The 18,532-nt window shown below is 48.4% G+C and overlaps 1 protein-coding gene across 1 annotated transcript; it reads right to left on the bottom strand.

Annotated features, from left to right (window-relative positions):
* Positions 1-1,246: 1,246 nt before the first annotated feature.
* Positions 1,247-18,015, bottom strand: LOC109732992 (peroxisome biogenesis protein 5-like). The gene is made up of 18 exons (XM_073501767.1): positions 17,995-18,015; positions 17,560-17,901; positions 16,666-16,791; positions 16,439-16,592; positions 16,157-16,350; positions 15,657-15,947; positions 14,712-14,831; positions 13,847-13,987; positions 12,999-13,171; positions 12,550-12,763; positions 12,204-12,431; positions 10,668-10,858; positions 9,961-10,045; positions 9,465-9,580; positions 9,013-9,229; positions 2,709-2,775; positions 1,609-1,690; positions 1,247-1,510 (listed from the first exon to the last, which is right to left on the bottom strand). Exons 1-11 carry the CDS (start codon positions 18,013-18,015, stop codon positions 12,210-12,212), a joined length of 1,998 nt encoding a protein of 665 aa, XP_073357868.1. The 3' UTR covers positions 1,247-1,510; positions 1,609-1,690; positions 2,709-2,775; positions 9,013-9,229; positions 9,465-9,580; positions 9,961-10,045; positions 10,668-10,858; positions 12,204-12,209.
* Positions 18,016-18,532: the final 517 nt, after the last annotated feature.

Genomic DNA, 18,532 nt, shown 5'->3' on the forward strand with positions numbered 1-18,532 from the left:
ACTTATCATGCAAACACTGAGCTAAACTTCAGCTCCCTCCACATTTTCTCATCCGGGCTTGGGACCGGCAAAGGCAGTGTTAAACTGCAACAGTACAAAACACAAATTACAAACGCTACAGCCAATCATTCTGCAAAGCATACAAGCCACAGTCACCAAGTCAATATTCACACGCACGCGCGCAATGGCACACAACAATATTCACACACAGCCACACACACACACACACAATGACACACAACAATATTCACACACAATGGCACAAAACAGTCAGAGGTACAAACACATTGTTAGTAAGACCTAAGTACACAAAATCTAGAACCTGAAGGTCTCGAAAATAGGAAGGTAGAGCCCTATTATCTTCATCACTACGTACAGAAAAAGCTTCTGCAGTTACAAGACGACATATGAACAGATACGTTGTCCTAAAACTCCAGAATGTAAGGAAAATGCAATCGACGGGAATTATCAAATCAGTGTTTAACTAGTTGTCAATTAAATTAGAAGTTCCCCAGCAAACAAAGAATATGTAACTGAAGATTCCGTAATAGTGATCAAATTAGTCAGTCTATAGTTGTCAATTAAATTAGAAGTTCCCCAGCACGTTGTCCTAAAACTCCAGAATGTAAGGAAAATACAATCGACGGGAATTATCAAATCAGTGTTTAACTAGTTGTCAATTAAATTAGAAGTTCCCCAGCAAACAAAGAATATGTAACTGAAGATTCCGTAATAGTGATCAAATTAGTCAGTCTATAGTTGTCAATTAAATTAGAAGTTCCCCAGCAAACAAAGAATATGCAACTGAAGATTCCGTAATAGTGATCAAATTAGTCAGTGAACTGTCAGAAGACTGCAAGATTGTGTTGTAAGATACTTTGTGTGTTAAAATACAGATGGACGAAGTACAAAATAAACTGGCATATGTACAAAGCATAGTGATCGAATTAGCCAAGTGAGCGGTCACAGAATCACAAGATGTGTGGACAGATGCAACTGAAGATTCCATGATCCAGATTCCACTGAAGAAGCACCAATGAGAAGAACATTCCCTTCTCAAAAATCAATTCCATAAGCAACAAACCAGAATCATATTTAGCGAAGATGACACTAATCAAAGATATGAGAAAGGTAGAATGTTCAAGGAAAAATTATTTGTTCAAGAAGCACCAATGAGAAGAACATTTCCTTCTGAAAAATCAATTTGATAAGCAACAAACCAAAATCATGACACTAACCAAAGACATGAGAAAAGTAGAATGTTCAAGGCAAACTATTAGTTCAGAACCCTCAACTCTGCATTATTTTAGTTTATAACAACAATTCCTAACACCTCTCTGCATATAAGTCATCAACATTACCCAGCTACAAGTCAGGAGGCCATTACTGTTAACACAACAAATAGAAACCAACACAAGTGAAAGAGAGCCATCAAATTAGGTGGCATCTTTCTTTATCTTTTTTCCAAATCTTAAAATCTGCTCACATCATATCAGTGCATGAAGCGTTACTGGTTGGAAAGGGGAAAAGGTGTTAGTAAGGTAAAATCATCATAAAAAAAATTTGTTCATGTTCACATGTAGATAAAAGGAAGCGAATCGGACATACCCAAGTGAGATTCTCAAGTACTGTCAGGCATTGTCCTCTTTTGGATTCATGCAAACCGCCCTTACATAGTACCGAATGGAATCTTCGTACAGACCGTGCATAGAAAGCAACTTAGAAAACAATCTTGCAACAGGGGTTATATGTGAATAACTGTTATATATTATCACAATGAATTTCTGTGCTGAGTTATCACACCATTGGATAAAGATAGATTTCAGGGCCGAGTGAAACACTCAAATAGCTAACCTCCCCGCTCGCTCCCGACCCAACCTCTCCCGCTAGGGTTTCCCCGCCGCCGGTGGCACCCTAGCCCCCTCCCGCCGCCGCCGGCCGCCGGTGCGTGCGCCCCGGCCCGCCCCGCTCCCCTCTCCTCTCCTCCCCGTCCCGCCCCTGCGCCGTCTCCCCGGGAGGCGGCCTGGGGCGGCGCGCGCCCCTTTCCCCCTCGTCCCTCACCCTCCTTCTTGCCCTCCCGCCGCCGCCGGCGGTCGCCCCCGGATCTGGCCGGGTGGTGTCGGCGGTGGCGGGTCTTCCAGTACCCGCGCGTGCTCCTGCCCGGGGCGATCTCCGGTGGATGCAGCGGTCGCGAGGCTTCTTCGTTTTTTGTCGATCCGCCGTTGTCAACATTTGTTTCTCTTGTATTTTCTCTTTCATTTCTTTTGGGCGTGACTGTGCTGCTTCCGCCCCAGCACCTATCGTTGGTTGTCTCGGTTGGTTGCTTTGTATACAAAGCGGGGGGAAACCCTTTTTCGGTAAAGATAGATTTCCGTGTTCATCGTTATAGTAAGTTAGGTAAATGAGTAGTTCACATTATAACCGTCTGCGCTTAATCAACATTATTCACTAGGTGACATTCATTGTACAAAAAGTGCCCAGAATTTTTATAATACTGAGAGAGCATGATAATAAGACGACCATTTCAATACTAAAAGTGAAAGAACATAAACTCACTTATGTAATGATGACAAGCATGTTAGTGGACCAGTGGAGTAATGTTAACTCAATATAAGGTTTCTTATTTCGCAATCGCAGGGTATTTGCGAAAAATGCAATTATACAGTCAACAACATGATCGAGTGATCATTGTGGTACACAAGAATTACCTGGTTTAGCATAGCTATTTCTCATATTAGCCCATGCACGGACGTAGTTGGGCTTCAAATCTAGAGCCTGAAATAACAAGCAACAATTTGGGGTTACTTCCAGGCACTTTTTGGTATACCACAATCAACATCTAAAGTAATAAGCCAAAGACCTGGGGAACTCTTTAGTATACCCGTATTTTCTATAATGAGCGCTAAGATGGTTTTGATCAGTCATCCACTGTTATGACCGGTTTGGTCTATACCAGAAAGAGGCCCACCGGGCATTAGTATTAGGGGCTTGACCCACAAGTTATCTTAGGCAAGTTATCTTAGGCTAAAGTTATAAATACTAGTTGTAAGACACCGTTTGAGGCAAGCAATAAAGATATTATAATCTTCTGTTGCCCGGCTCCCCAAGGAGCTGCAACCCTAGCCGCGACGGCGCCTCATCGCCGGCGCGCCCGCTCCAGCCCTCGTCCTCCTCCCCCTTGTCCATATAATCTACGCCGGAGGCCCGGTAGGAACCCTAGCCCTACCAATTTGGTATCCAGAGACACCAGGCCGATCATGTCGCTTCCTCCATCACCGCCGCCGCTGCCATCCACCTCCGACCCACCACCGCTGCCGCCGGCCACCTCCTCGCCGATGACGGCGATCACGTCCGGGACCATCACCACCACCGCGCCAGCGCCGACCACCACCACGGCGGATCCGCCCCCGCTCCTTACGCCCGAGGAGGTGTCGGGCACCCTGCGGGAGCTCGTCCACGCCGTCCGGGGCATCACCCTCTACCTCGCCGGGAACCAGCCCCCGCCGCCGAGCACCGCCACCACCGCCTATGGGCCGCCGCCGCTACAGTGGCCCGCCCCGGCCTTCCAGGCGCCCTACGGAGGGGCGCCTCCGCCGCCGCTCCTGCTGCCGCACTACCCGGCCGCGGGAACGCCATGGCCAGCGTGGCCGACCGCCACCGCATCGCTGGGGGCCCGCCTCAGCAGTTCCTCCCAGCGCCACCACCGGGCCCCACGACGCAGGCGACGGTGCAGCAGCACCACCAGGCGCCGCCGCCATCGACAGCACCACCACCCGCGTCCCGACCTACTGGCCGGCCCCTTCACCAGGTGCAATTTCCGCCCTCGCCATCGCCGATTCCCGCATGGGCGGCTGGCTCGTCTCCGGACCCGGTGTATACTACGGCGCCGGAACACCCAATGCCCGCCCTCCGATCTGACCGTCCCTCCAGCTCGGTGAACTACGCCCCGGAGATCCCCGACCCGGCACACGCACTATCGTTGACTGCAGCTCCCGGGCACGGTGGCTCGACACCCCCTCGCTTCGCCAAACTGGACTTCGCCACTTACGACGGCACGGAGGACCCCCTTAACTGGCTCAACCAGTGCGAGCAGTTCTTTCGAGGGCAGCGGACGCTCGCTTCGGATCGTACCTGGCTCGCGTCCTATCATCTCCGAGGCGCGGCGCAGACTTGGTACTACGCCCTCGAGCAGGACGAGGGCGGCATGCCACCATGGGAGCGCTTCCGGGAGCTTTGTCTCCTCCGGTTCAGGCCTCCTATCCGCGGGAGTCGACTGGCGGCCCTCGGCCGCTTGCCTTTCACATCCATGGTGCAGGACTACGCCGACCGCTTCCAGGCCCTGGCATGCCATGCGCCGGGCGTCTCCGCGACTCAGCGCGCCGAGTTATTTGTGGGCGGATTACCGAATCATATTCGCGTGGACGTCGAGCTCCGGGATCCCCCCGACCTCCAGACGGCCATGTACTACGCCCGGGCCTTCGAACAGCGGGCTCAGGCGCTGCAGCAGCCGGCCGGCCGGGGCGGCCGCCATCCCAGTCGACCAGCGCCGACTCCACCATCACCGGGCCGGCTTCCTCCAGCCACGACGACCGCACCTCCGGCCACCACCCGGACCTTCCGTCGGTTGTCACCGGCCGAGCAGCAGGAGCGTCGCCGTCAGGGCCTCTGCTTCAACTGTGATGAGCCCTACACGCCGACCCATGTCTGCCCCCGCCTATTTTACTTGGAGACGGTCGACTACACCGAGGCGGACGACTCGACTGACGAGCCACCACCCGCGGCGGCCGCGGACACGCCCGCGGATTCCACGGCGACGGCATGCGTCGTCTCCCTCCACGCTCTCGCCAGCATCCGTGGCGAGCGGACCATGTTGCTACCGGTGACGGTCCATGGCGAGCAGCTGGTGGCCCTGCTGGATACTGGCTCCACCCATAACTTCCTGCCCGCGGCGACCATGCGTCGGCTAGCACTGCCAACCACGGGCGGGGAGCGCCTACGGATCACGGTGGCAAACGGCGATCGCCTCCGGTGCCATGGGCTCGCCCGCGACGTTCCCATCTCCATCGATGGCGAGCACTTCTCCATTACGTGTGCAGGCATCGACCTCGGCTGCTTCGACTTCATCCTCGGGGTGGATTTTCTCCGGACCCTCGGGCCCATCCTGTGGGACTTCGACGCACTCTCGATGACGTTCTGGCGGCTGGGCCGCCGCATCCGATGGGACGGCTTTGGGGGCGCCGCGCCAGCCGTGCCCCACCTCCAGCTGGTCGCCGCGTCCCAGGAGGCCGAGCACCCCCTGCTGGATCCCCTTCTGCAGCAGCACATCGACCTCTTCGACGAGCCACGGGGTCTTCCACCCACCCGGGTGTACGACCATCATATTCACCTCGTACCGGGCTCCACCCCCGTGGCGGTTTGGCCCTACCGCTACCCTCAGCTGCAGAAGGATGAGTTGGAGCGACAGTGTGCCCTTATGCTCGCGGCAGGCATCATCCGGATCTCCACGTCGCCCTTCTCCGCGCCGGTGCTTCTCGTCCGTAAGTCGGACGGCACGTGGCGTTTCTGCATCGACTATCGCGCCCTCAACGCGCTCACGCTCAAGGACAAGTTCCCTATACCGGTGGTCGACGAGCTCTTGGATGAGCTCCATGGGGCGCGCTTCTTCACCAAGCTCGATCTCCGGTCGGGCTATCATCAGGTGCGCATGCATCCAGACGACATCGCCAAGACGGCGTTTCGCACCCACCATGGCCACTTCGAGTTCTTGGTGATGCCCTTCGGCCTCGCCAACGCCCCGGCGACCTTCCAGGCCCTGATGAACGACGTCCTTCGACCCTACTTACGGCGGTTTGTGCTTGTTTTCTTTGATGACATTCTTATCTACAGCGCCACCTGGGCCGAGCACCTCCAGCACGTCGCCATCGTCTTCAACGAGCTTCGGGCGCACCACCTCCACCTTAAGCGCTCGAAGTGCTCGTTCGGGACACCTACCGTCGCCTACCTCGGCCATGTCATCTCGGCCGACGGGGTGGCTATGGACGCCGACAAGGTGGCGGCCGTCTCTGCATGGCCGACGCCTCACTCGCCGCGGGCTCTCCGCGGGTTCCTCGGCCTCGCCGGCTACTACCGGAAATTTATCCGGGAGTTCGGGCTCATCGCGGCGCCCCTCACGCGGTTGCTTCGCCGCGACGCTTTCGCCTGCGACGCCGAGGCGACGACGGCGTTCGAGGCCCTCAAGGGGGCCCTCACGACGGGCCCCGTCCTCCAGATGCCCGACTTCGACCGCCCGTTCGTGGTGGACTGTGACGCCTCGGGCGCCAGGTTCGGCGCCGTGCTTCATCAGGGCGATGGGCCCCTCGCTTTCTTCAGCCGGCCTTTCGCTCCACGCCATCTTAAGCTGGCGGCATACGAGCAGGAGCTCATTGGCCTTGTACAGGCCGTTCGTCATTGGCGGCCGTACTTGTGGGGACGGTCCTTCCACATTCGCACGGACCACTACAGCCTGAAGTTCTTGCTGGACCGATGGTTGTCGACCGTGCCGCAGCACCAGTGGATCAGCAAGCTCTTCGGCTTCGACTTCTCCGTCGAGTATCGGCCGGGCCGTCTTAACATCGTGGCCGACGCGCTGTCCCGTCGCGACTCCGACCGTGCTTCCTCCACCGACGAGTCCGCCGGGGCGGCCCTGTGCATCCGTTCCGGGCCGACGTTCGGTCTCTTCGCCGACATTCGCCGAGCCACTGCGACGGCCGACGACGCCGTCCTTCTTCAGCAGCAGCTCACGGCCGGCGACCTGGAGGAGCCTTGGCGCTTCTCTGACGGACTGCTTCTCCATGGGCGCCGGATCTTTGTTCCGGCGCATGATGATCTCCGTCACCAGGTGTTACAGCTCGCCCACTCGGCGGGTCATGAGGGTGTGCAGAAAACCCTCCATCGTCTTCGCGCCGACTTCTACATCCCTGGCGATCGTGCCCTGGTCCGCGACTGGGTTCGGTCTTGTCAGACATGCCAGCGCAACAAGACGGAGACCCTGAGGCCGGTTGGCTTACTTCAGCCTTTGGAGGTGCCGTCTCAGGTTTGGGCGGATATCTCCATGGACTTCATCGAGGGCCTTCCCAAGGTGGGCGGCAAGTCGGTCATTCTCACGGTGGTCGACCGCTTCTCCAAGTACGCCCACTTCATCGCGCTCGGCCATCCGTACACGGCGGCGTCAGTGGGCCGGGCCTTCTTCGACGGCATCGTCCGTCTCCACGGGTTCCCTGCTTCGATTGTCAGTGATCGGGACCCAGTGTTCACGGGCCATGTCTGGCGCGATCTCTTCAGGATGGCGGGTGTCCAACTCCGCCTGAGTACGGCGTTCCATCCTCAGACAGATGGTCAGTCCGAGGTGGTTAACAAGGTCATTGCCATGTATTTGCGTTGTGTGACAGGTGATCGGCCTCGCGCTTGGGTGGATTGGCTCTCTTGGGCGGATGCTACAATACCTCTTATCACTCCGCCCTGCGCGCGACGCCGTTTGAGGTGGTCTATGGTCGACCACCCCCGCCTATACTTCCAGTGGACCCGGAGACGGCTCGGACGGAGGTTGCGGGTGACCTTATCCGCACTCGTGATGAGATGCTTGCTGAGGTTCGTCAGCGTCTCCTTCAGGCACAGCAGCTGGCCAAGCACTACTACGACGATCATCATCGCGAGGCGGAGTTCGCGGTGGGTGATTGGGTGTGGCTGCGTCTCCTCCACCGCTCTACGCAGTCACTCGACCCGCGCGCGAAGCGCAAGCTCGGCCCTCGCTACGCCGGGCCCTTCCCTATCTTGGAGCGCATTGGGAAGGTGGCCTATCGTCTTCAGCTTCCAGCCCGCGCTCGCATCCACGACGTCTTCCATGTTGGGCTGCTCAAGCCTTTCCGTGGCGAGCCACCGGCGGCTCCTCCAGCGCTTCCTCCACTCGCCGATGGTCGCATTCTTCCCGAGCCGGCAAAGGTGTTGCAGGCGCAGCTCCGTCGTGGCGTCTGGTTCGTCCTCGTTCAGTGGGCGGGCCTTCCGGAGGAGGAGGCTACTTGGGAGCAGCGTGACGACTTCCGCCAACACTATCCAGACCTTCAGCTCGAGGACGAGCTGTTTGCGCAGGCGGGGAGAGATGTTATGACCGGTTTGGTCTATACCAGAAAGAGGCCCACCGGGCATTAGTATTAGGGGCTTGACCCACAAGTTATCTTAGGCAAGTTATATTAGGCAAGTTATCTTAGGCTAAAGTTATAAATACTAGTTGTAAGACACCGTTTGAGGCAAGCAATAAAGATATTATAATCTTTTGTTGCCCGGCTCCCCAAGGAGCCGGAACCCTAGCCGCCGCACCAACCCTAGCCGCGACGGCGTCTCATCGCCGGCGCGCCCGCTCCAGCCCTCGTCCTCCTCCCCCTTGTCCATACAATCTACGCCGGAGGCCCGGTAGGAACCCTAGCCCTACCATCCACTTTATAGTTTATTTATACTAATAAAATAAGTGAAGGATGCAAATAAACATGTATTTGTAGGATTGGACACCAAATCAATGGGATTACACTGCATCACAAATAATTTGATTATGATGCAAGAAGCACTTGGGATGTAGCATACATTCAGCAGCAAACACAATCTTGGTGTCAATCACACAGAAACTTATCCACATTCCACAGAGAGGGATTTAGCTGCCCCAATCCCAATGCTTGTGATATGCGACATTACTTTCCATACGCCAATCAGTCTATTAGTTGATCATTTCAAAAAAAAATTAGTTCCAACATGTATAGAGACACTATATTATAAAACTATTTTTGTCAGACAAGAATCATGCTGCTAGCTTTCGCAGTTTGTACCGCAAATACAACTGCCAGAGCATTCCTTAAAAAGGAATAACCAGAGTCTGTGATAGAGACAAAGTGCTGTACTTCTTAAACCAAGCATATAAATATACTTAAAAACAGAACGAAGATTTCACCAAAGTTGAAGTTCAAGCACGTTCCAAAAAATAATTACCTGCTGGTATGCCAGTACGGCATCAGCATTCTGGATGCTGTTTGCTTGGGTCGCACCGAGCTTGTTCCAGAGAGAATAGTCTTGTGGTTTCAGCTGTAGTGCCGTCTTAAATGAAGCTATAGCTTTATCTTATTATCTTGATAAGTTGTACAAGACACCTAGAACTATGTGGACATCAGCATCCTCAGGCGACATCTGAGCAGCTTCATTAAACAATCTAACAACATGGTGAGAGGTAGGTTGTTTAGTATCCTAAACTAATAAACTTTAGTAAGATCAGAAAACAGATTGTACAGACACATGATTACAGTTAACAATATCTCATAGAAAGGTACAATAAACTGAGACAGTTATACAGAATACCATTTGGAAGCTGGAGATGGAAAGGGTTTAACAAGTTAAAATTGTTTGTTTGATACACCATCATTATGAATTACATACCCCTCACTTACATCTGGACCATATGGTGAATCAGTTTGGTGGGGAGGGGCGAGACCTCCGTACTTTGGATGATTCTGGAATCTGGAGCCACCTCGAAAGATATCTTAATGCTTCTCCTGTTCCAACTCTGCAGTGATCATATAAGATAAATAGATCCTCTCATGATGGTATACACAAATATTGAAAATAAAAACCGGAAGTAGGGCTATTTCGACAAATTTCCTGCTTTAACAGAGATTCAAAATATATTAGAACATGTTATGAGCACAACTATTGCAGCATTATTACACACTGGGGAGGAGGAGGATTGGAGCATTGGGAAGTTTTTCTAACTGTAAATGAAAATTGAAAAACCTGGAAGATGGCTTAGTTTTTACAATTGAAACTAGCTTGCACAATGCAGATACCTGTTACCTTCCAATCCTACCTTCTACCACTTCATTTCTTATAAGAGCAACTCCAGCAGATTAAGCAGGTCACTGAAATGCTCACATAAATAACACTCACCGTTTGTGTGACTGACACCAAGAGCAAGAAGAACTTCCAAGTTGGTAGGATTGGCCTCCTGGGCATGCAGCATTGCAGCAATGGCCTGAAAGCAAGGAAATAAATTAATAATAGCAGACTCTTTTAGCAAAGAAGAAGCATGGAGCCCATCCCACATACCCCAAGATTCTTAGAACTAACATTCTTTATTTATTTTGTATATATGAATATCTAATTCTTGTGAGGTAAACTACATTAGAGAATGGTTCACATCATTAGTCACGAGAATTAGCATATTGCTTTGGCCTTTCAGACAAGATAAAACAATATTCCTTGAAAATGATCTAAACTCGGTAATGAACAAATATGATGCATCCAATACATCCATGCTGGACTACCATAGTGACAATAATCCGTTCAACATATGCCAAACATGTAGTATAATACTTGGTAGGGATGAAAAAGGAGCGGAATCTTTCCGTCTGGTCCGCAGAAAAACGGAAAAAAAATGTGGAAATGGAAATCTTGCGCAACGGAATTTCTTAGGCAGAAAGGGAAACAAAAACGGTACAACATTTTTCGGCGGAGCAGACACGAAAATGAAATATCTGTTTCCATAAATACGGAAATTTCCGTTATTATCATGGCTGTGTGTGGCCCAATAATCAAGCAGGCAACAATGAACAAGCAGACATGCAATGTGTGGGCCACCGAAATGTAAATACAACCTTAACCTAATCCTCTGTCCCTAATTGACAAAGGGCAGAGCAGGCGAGCACGCCGCCGTGGGGCCATCCAATCATCCCGAGCCCACACACTGCCACCCGTCCATCCTTGCTGCGGTGGGATGGCAACCAGAGCGCCTCCACCACCATCGTCTGTCGCGGGCTCACTGCCCTCCTCCGTTGACGTCAATGCCCTACGCCGATAGGGGTGGAAACGGATTGGATAGTGCTCTTTCCACTTCCGTTTTCATATTTCAAAAACAAAGATGAATGCTGAATACGAATACGGAGCGGATGTTACTCGAATATGGATACGGATCAGGTGTTTTCTCAATTCAGAGCCGATACAAATATCTTATAATTTAGTGACATATTAGGTAAAAGAAACAAGTCAACAATTATGTGACCTAAGATGATCGACTCGCACCATACAATAAATCAATGATAGACCAGTAGACAGAGAAACACTGTTGAAGTATATGGGGAATGCCCAACCTTCTCCATCAATTCGGACTTTTGGAGCAACTGGTTGGTGCATGAAGCATGGTATGCTATCAGAGACAGAGGTCTCGAGTTCGAGTCCTGGCTAGTGTGATTGTTTTCTACAATTGCTGCTCGCTCCCTTCCACGTTTGAGGCATGCAGCAAGACAGAGAGACTGCACACGAGTGGGGGTGTTGAAGTATATGTGGAATGCCCAACCTTCTCCATCAGTTTGGACTTTTGGAGCAACTGGTTGGTGCGTGAAACCTTAATACATACTACTATAATGCAAAATAGTTTCTAAGTTGAATCATACAAAAAAAGTAAGATTCGACAACTTTTTAGGCCTTTAGAGCATCTCCAATACGTGCCCATAAGGCACCAAATTATGGTTGGAGCAAAATTTGCAACACCTAAAAGTGCTTTTTTTACAGCAGCAAAAACCTCCTTCCGAGTGCTTTTTTACAACACCAAATTGTGTGGTCCCGAGTGGTTCCCCTGGTGTTGCAAAATTCGCAACACTTGGTGTAGGTGTTGTATATTTGGAGTAAAACTTTTGCATATATGGCACCTGTTGGCGCAGCGTTTTCCCCTCGTGATGAAAAAGTGATCCTGCACTATTTTAGGGCACCTATTGGAGATGCTCTTATGTTGGATACTCCCCCCCTCCCGTTTCTTTTTTACTCTGCTTATAAAATTTGTTTGAAGTCAAACTACGTAAAGTTTGACCAAATTTATCTTAAAAATATCAACATTTACAATATTAAAGTTCTATAGTATGAAAATTAATTTCATGATGCATCTACTAATATTGATTTCATATTGTGAATATTGATATTTTTCTAATATAGTTGGTCAAACTTTACGAAATTTGACTTCAAACAAATTTTATACGCAGACTAAAAAGAAATGGAGGGAGTACTTAGCATATAGGGCTAGAATTGTTTAAATTGGCTAACTTTTTTTCGGATACGGATATATCCAATTCCATTACCACATTTTTCAAAATCCCATACAACATTTGTATTTGTAAAAAGAATCCAGATATTTTCCATACCCATTTTCATTTTAGTTCGGATGCCAATGTTGACTTGCAATATATGGTTTTCTTGAATATGACTATCGGATATTTCAAATTTTCCACCGCCACTTTCCACCCTTCTATGCCGGTAAACCTTTCTGACACCGATGCGCCATGCCTGCATAGTTTAAGGGTTCTTCTTCCTCCAGCGAGAGTGTACACGTCCATACCGTATTCGGGTATCTGTATTTGTTTCTGCTCCCACTAAAAAATATGAAAACAAATGTGATATCACTCAATTCCAGCTGTTTCCGCTCCATTTGTATCCCTGACTCAGCATATGAACATCAGAACATCACTAAAATTAATGAGGCACAATTACCTGCTGGTCATCATCATTTTCGGCATGTGTTACTCCAAGCAACCTCGAACCTTCAGCATTATCAGGGTTCTTTAAAACTTCAGCCTCCAGAGGAAGAGCAGCTTCACCTAAGAGGCCCTTCCGAAAGAGCTCCTGCTCTTCCTGCATTGGATTAGGGTGACCAACATATGGGTTCATCTCGGAAGAAACATAAACCCCTCGAGAAGCGCCAGAACTTTTGGAAGCTAATAGTTAATGATAAGCTGTAATTTGCTATACGTAAGGGCCTTCTGTAAAACAGAACATAACCAACCAATGGTAAAAACAAATGACTTCTCAATGAATATTAACCAAACCCTAGTAATCTGACAGAGAGATTGGTCAGATAACATATCAAGAAAGAAGCAACAGAGGTCGGCTCAACCTTAATACTATTAGTAAAGACACAAAAACAAGAGACTTGTACTTACTCATCTGCCCATGGATCAGCAGAGCTCTCACCAAAAGCTCCTCCACTGAACTCCTCTGCCCAATCATCCACATTCAATTTGGAGAACTCATCGACCCACTTCTCTTTGAGCCCACCCTGATTCTGTTCACTAGAGAACTCACTACTAACCCAACTATCGGACCCTTGTGAAAGCTGTAGAACAAATATTAGTGAGGCAAAATCATCAGTGTCCAGCAGATGTAAGTGTGAAAGAAGGGACATCGATGTACTATTCCTAAATAGCTACAACCCACTACCTATTTTTCCTACACATGCAAGCATGCCACATGAGCAAGTCCTGCATGCAAGTCATAAATTACATGTTTTTCGCATTACTCTATGCATGCATGCAGGGCTGCCACATCATCAATTTGTGCATGTTAGTTATAAGTTATCTTTTCATTACATTTTGTATTGACAGTATATGTTTTGGGCGATTGCAGCATACCTACATATTTCATCCTTCACATTTTTTATTAGAAATGATGTTCTGTTAACTGGAATCCATTTTTTATTCTCTTTTTATATGCTTCATGTTTTTCACCTTTTTAAGATTACATTTGCTTTCCATTAGTTTTAGATGTTATTTAAGCAACTATTTTTATTCTAACAAGATTCCTGTAGCAACGTTTGGGGCATCATCTAGTGTTCCTAAATGATAATACTATTATTACACCACTGTTCCTTTTTTTACACTGCCTGGAAAAACTAGATCCCCATTTGAGCATGGCATGCATTAATTTACACACATCCAGCTCTCAGGTGAAAACTAAACCCCATTTAGCACACCATACAATTATTTAAATGCATCCAGCTCTCTGGTATTACCTCTCCATGCACAAACTGATCTGCCCAAGAATTAGCATTAGCATTATGCTGTGTTTGAAATTCATCAGCCGAGCCACTGGATTGAGATGCGGAACCTTGTTTTACTTGGTTATCTTCTATAATAAGTTCACCACGGCTCATCTTTGAAACAAAAGGAAAAAGAAAGTGTCATCAGGTGCTTAAGACAGGACGATCATAATGATGATCCTATAGTATAATATAAGGTTGCAAGCAATACAGTTGATTAACTTAATGTAAATAAACAATATTATTATTGGTGAAAGATACAGACTTAAAAGAGAGTTCTCATGATCCAATATCCACAAAATTTGAGTTTGAACCATGAAATGCAATAGGCGGTATCCGTAGAATATCTAGCAGAACATATATAATAAATAAATAGGATTTCATATCACCCCAATTGCCACTAAAAAATAGTGTTTTTGACATAAACAGAAACATTGGACACATGAGAGTATAACACGATATATCAATAGTGTGTCGTACGTCAATAAGAAGAAACAATACAACACTTATTCACAATATATGTTAGTTCATTTCTGCATATCCAATAGAGGTTCTTCTCTATCAGTTTGGAAAGCAAGATCCTATTTAGGAGGTTTGGTCTGACTTTTTTAGGATTCATTGAGATACTTTAGGCATGTTGGACCTAATCTAGAACATTTAGGTTTAGCCTATCATATCAAGATGCAACTGCAATCACATCAATACATGAGTAGGATATTTCCTTATGAAGAAGAAAATTAAATTATGATGAGTTGTTGTTCAAGCAAATTTTCACTGTGGGTAAAAGCAATGTGCAAGCAAAATAGAGTTACATGTACAACCAGGCCATCATAAATACCTGGAACTTTGGGTCATTATTACTTGATAATGTTTCTGCAATCATACAGGATTGCTGCATAGCTGCGAGATTCGCCATGTTCGCTCCTCCCATCTGACCCATGGCCATCTGAGACTGATGCTGAGACAACATAAAGTACATAGCATAATTTAAGCCATGTATCCCACAAATGAACATGCTAGTGCAGAAGGAAACTAAATTATGACGAGTATGCAGATTTCCATACGAACTACAAGGCTTTGTTTTTTTTTACTTTATAAGCCAAATAAAACTAGTTAATATTTAACAGATATATTGAAAGAATGTGATCCTTTGTCACCTCATGTTCTAGAATAACTACATTTAGTAAAAGTAAGAATTCTATGTTTACATAAGACTGTCTAAAATAAACACACATACATATATAAAGAATATCTTAAACTTTATTTCTAAATACAGCATACAATTACTCATAGATACCATAATATCTCGATAATGGGTAGGGTAGGGAAACTATCAGATTACAACTGGGTAATGGCATACCAAACCCACATATCCTTCTCAAACAAACTTTCTTATTGGATTGTGTTTCCTGTTGGATATTGGCAATTTACTCACGAAAATGGAAAACATAATTTTCTAATGTTTACGAGAAAATACCAGTAGAAAGAGAACAAACTCAAGAATACTGCAGCGCATGGTGCAGATACAAATGAAATCCAGAATTGCATTTGGATACATAGATAGCCAGATATCGTCATTTATTGGGCAATCAGATTATCCAGATAAAAGGGTATCAATTGCAACATAGTTATACTGGCCTAGAAGCTAAACAGTATCTTCAGCATGGCTGAACTTGGTTCTAGGATGCGTTGTCTGCTAATATGATTAGTATAAACAATGAAAAAACATGCTTCACAATTGATGGTTGTGAAAATGTCAAACAGGCTTTTAGAAGGCTCTGACCTGTTCAAATTCAGAGGCCCATCGATTGGGACCATATTGCTGCTCAAAAGAGTGCGCCCAACCCTCAGGGTTATTATTTTGCTTGCCAAACTCAGTGATCCAACCCTCAGGGTTATTATTTTGCATGCCGAACTCAGTAATCCAATTATTTACAGCATTGTGCATTGGGCCAGATCTCAAAGCACATTGGGATTGATTCCAGTACTCCTCCATCTCTGGGTACGGCCCATGCAGGGCATTTTTCATTCGATCACTATTGTCAATATCAAGAGAATGCAGCAATGTATTTACCTGATATACGGATAAAAGTGTTACATTCATGAATGTTCTTCTAGTAAACATCCATCAACGAAACATAGGCAGCACATGGAACTTAGAATGTCAAGCAAGTCAACAGGAAACTACTGAGCTAAGCTAATGGAGAAAGGACAGAAATAAGTGTTGTGAGAAAATTTGTATGATCCATGGCTATTCCAATCACAAATGTAAGAGAAGTTAACCTGTGCTTGTATATATTCTTCAGGTTGATCGGCCAAAATATGATGTGCCATTATGAAGCTGCGATCACGTATACATTGCTTGTCAGCTTCGGACAAACCAAGAGCTGGTACTGGGACAGGTTGAAATGGCACACCAGCTCGGCCACTTGAAAGAAAAGAATGCAGAACACCAGATAAGACCCTTTGCGGTGGACCTGGAACCAAAATTTAGGAGTCATTGCAATGTGTGGTTAATAGACAACCATTCACAGTAGATAGAAATGCTAAGACACAGAAATCTACCATCCAAGGCCGGTCCCAAGGTAGGGCCTGCATTGTTATAAATTTGCTCAAATTCTGCAAAGTTTGCTTCTGGCCCTCCAAATGCAGAATGCCCTGGAGGGCGAAAAGATTCAACCCAATCATTAGCAGGACCCCCACGAATGAAGTCGGCACCCTGCAAGTGTTCAACAACAGTTAGGAATGACCAAACGGGGTACAAAAAGAAAGTTTTAGAGAATCAACATTACCCGTGCAAATGGCCGTTGCTCTTGCTTGAACTCATTCTCAGAGCCAGGGAGAGTAGACAGTGGAGCTGCGCTATAATCAGACGTAGTTGGAACATTAACTGAGGCTCCAGGAAGTCCCTTTAGTGACTGCACAAAAGTTATAACCAATTTAATGCATTTCGATGTTAAACATCCCATATTTCCAATTTAATCCACACAAATTCTTATAAAGGAACATGGAAACTGGTAGGAGACAAAAAAATATGTCTTCACATGTACCTCATGACTGGTATGTTCAGAATAAGGTCAGTCAGAGATTCTCAGATAAGTTAATTCACAGAGTACTTTTACTTAAACTGGTGAAATGAGTGTGCTAAAGGTTAGAATCCTAGCACGATGAGCTCTTTTCACCCTTTACTCTTTTTTTAAACAAGATGAGAAGCCTACCGATACTATAGCGAACTTGGTAGCTTATACTCCCTCTGTAAACTAATATAAGAGCGTTTAGATCACTACTTTAGTATTCTAAATGCTCTTATATTAGTTTACGGAGGGAGTACTTTACAAAGCACTGACTCAAGTATCTCGCCCAGCACTTTAGAGCATGGTTTCAGAGTAAGGTGAAAGGGACCAGACACGGAACCTTGAACCAGTAATAGCTCTGGCCCGTCTAGTCAGTCTAAATCAATACACCAAGCAATCAGAGACATGTGACAGTACAACCCACGAATCAACCGTATTCTTCAGCGCATCTAGACCGCGCGGGATACAGCACTGGCTTCGCGTAACGGAAGCAGCATATGAGCACATACGATCTACAGGGCGCCAATTGATCCAGGCCACCGCAGATGCAGAGGGTAAGCCTTTAAGCTCGAGAGTCTTGACCGACGGGGCGGCGACGGACTTAGGGTTTACCTCCGCTTTGTTGGACTGGCCGAGGAGGGTGTTGGCGAGGGCGCCGAATGGGTTGGAGGAGGACGCCCCGTCCGGGGCGCAGTTGTTCTGGCCGGTGATGAGCTGGGCGTCCCCATGTCCACAGAAGGCTCCCGCGGGCGCCGGAAGGAGGCGCTGGCGCTGCTCCAATCGCCGGCGGCGAGAGGCGTTCAGCCCGAGGAGATGGGGAGTGAGGGGAGGAGTCGCGCTGCGTGCGTCCCGGTGGCCTGGCGGGCCCTTTAGGGCGGATTTACAGTACACCCAAAAAAACCAGCCCCGCCAGACACCGAATAAAGCGCCCGGCCTGGCCCGGCCCGGCCCGGCCTGGCCTGTAAAATTTAGAGCGGCCCGTAACCGCCCTCGATTCCCTCATATATACTGGGGCGACCGGCGTTTAGGGTTCACGTCTGCTTTTACCCCTTTTCCCTTCCGCCGCATTTCTTTACCTCCGGCGGTAAATCCTCATTCCTCCTGTCGTGATTTACCGTGGACGCGGGCAACCAAAGCTCGCCCCGATGTCAAGCTCCGGTTGCGAGAGGGGTGGCCGAGGGGGCCGTGGCGGCTCGCCGCCGCGCAAGCGCCGCAACAACGACGAGGCCGGGAGCTCCTCCCTCAGCCCGCCGGTGAAGGAGTCGCGCAAGGAGCAGTCGTGGAAGCGTGGCGTGCTGTCCCGCAGCTTCGCCAAGCGGGCGCGGAGCAACTTCGACCGCCTCAACTGGATCTTCTCGCCTGCGCACAAGCGACTCCGGGCAGCGGAGCGCGCGTTGTTCGACGCGAAGAAGGCGGCCGCCGCCGAAGACGAAGCGGCATTGAAGGAGGAGTATGACCTGGCCCTGGCGTCCGTCCTCTCCAACTCATCGGTGGAGTACCATCTCAACGTCAAGAAGTCTGGCGATGATGACTGTGCGGAGATTTAGGTTTTTTATTATGTTTAGCTAGTATGAACGAACTCCGA

Source organism: Aegilops tauschii, chromosome 6, assembly GCF_002575655.3.
Source record: "Aegilops tauschii subsp. strangulata cultivar AL8/78 chromosome 6, Aet v6.0, whole genome shotgun sequence".
NCBI lineage: Eukaryota > Viridiplantae > Streptophyta > Magnoliopsida > Poales > Poaceae > Aegilops > Aegilops tauschii.

What these genes read in the sequence shown, in the direction of transcription:
- LOC109732992 (XM_073501767.1), bottom strand. Translation starts at nt 18,015, where the DNA reads ATGCGGCGGAAGGGAAAAGGG. An exon ending in GCCAGTCCAACAAAGCGGAG is followed by an intron (nt 16,792 to 17,559) that starts GTAAACCCTAAG and finishes ACTTTTGTGCAG; the next exon opens with TCACTAAAGGGACTTCCTGG. An exon ending in AGCAACGGCCATTTGCACGG is followed by an intron (nt 16,593 to 16,665) that starts GTAATGTTGATT and finishes GAACACTTGCAG; the next exon opens with GGTGCCGACTTCATTCGTGG.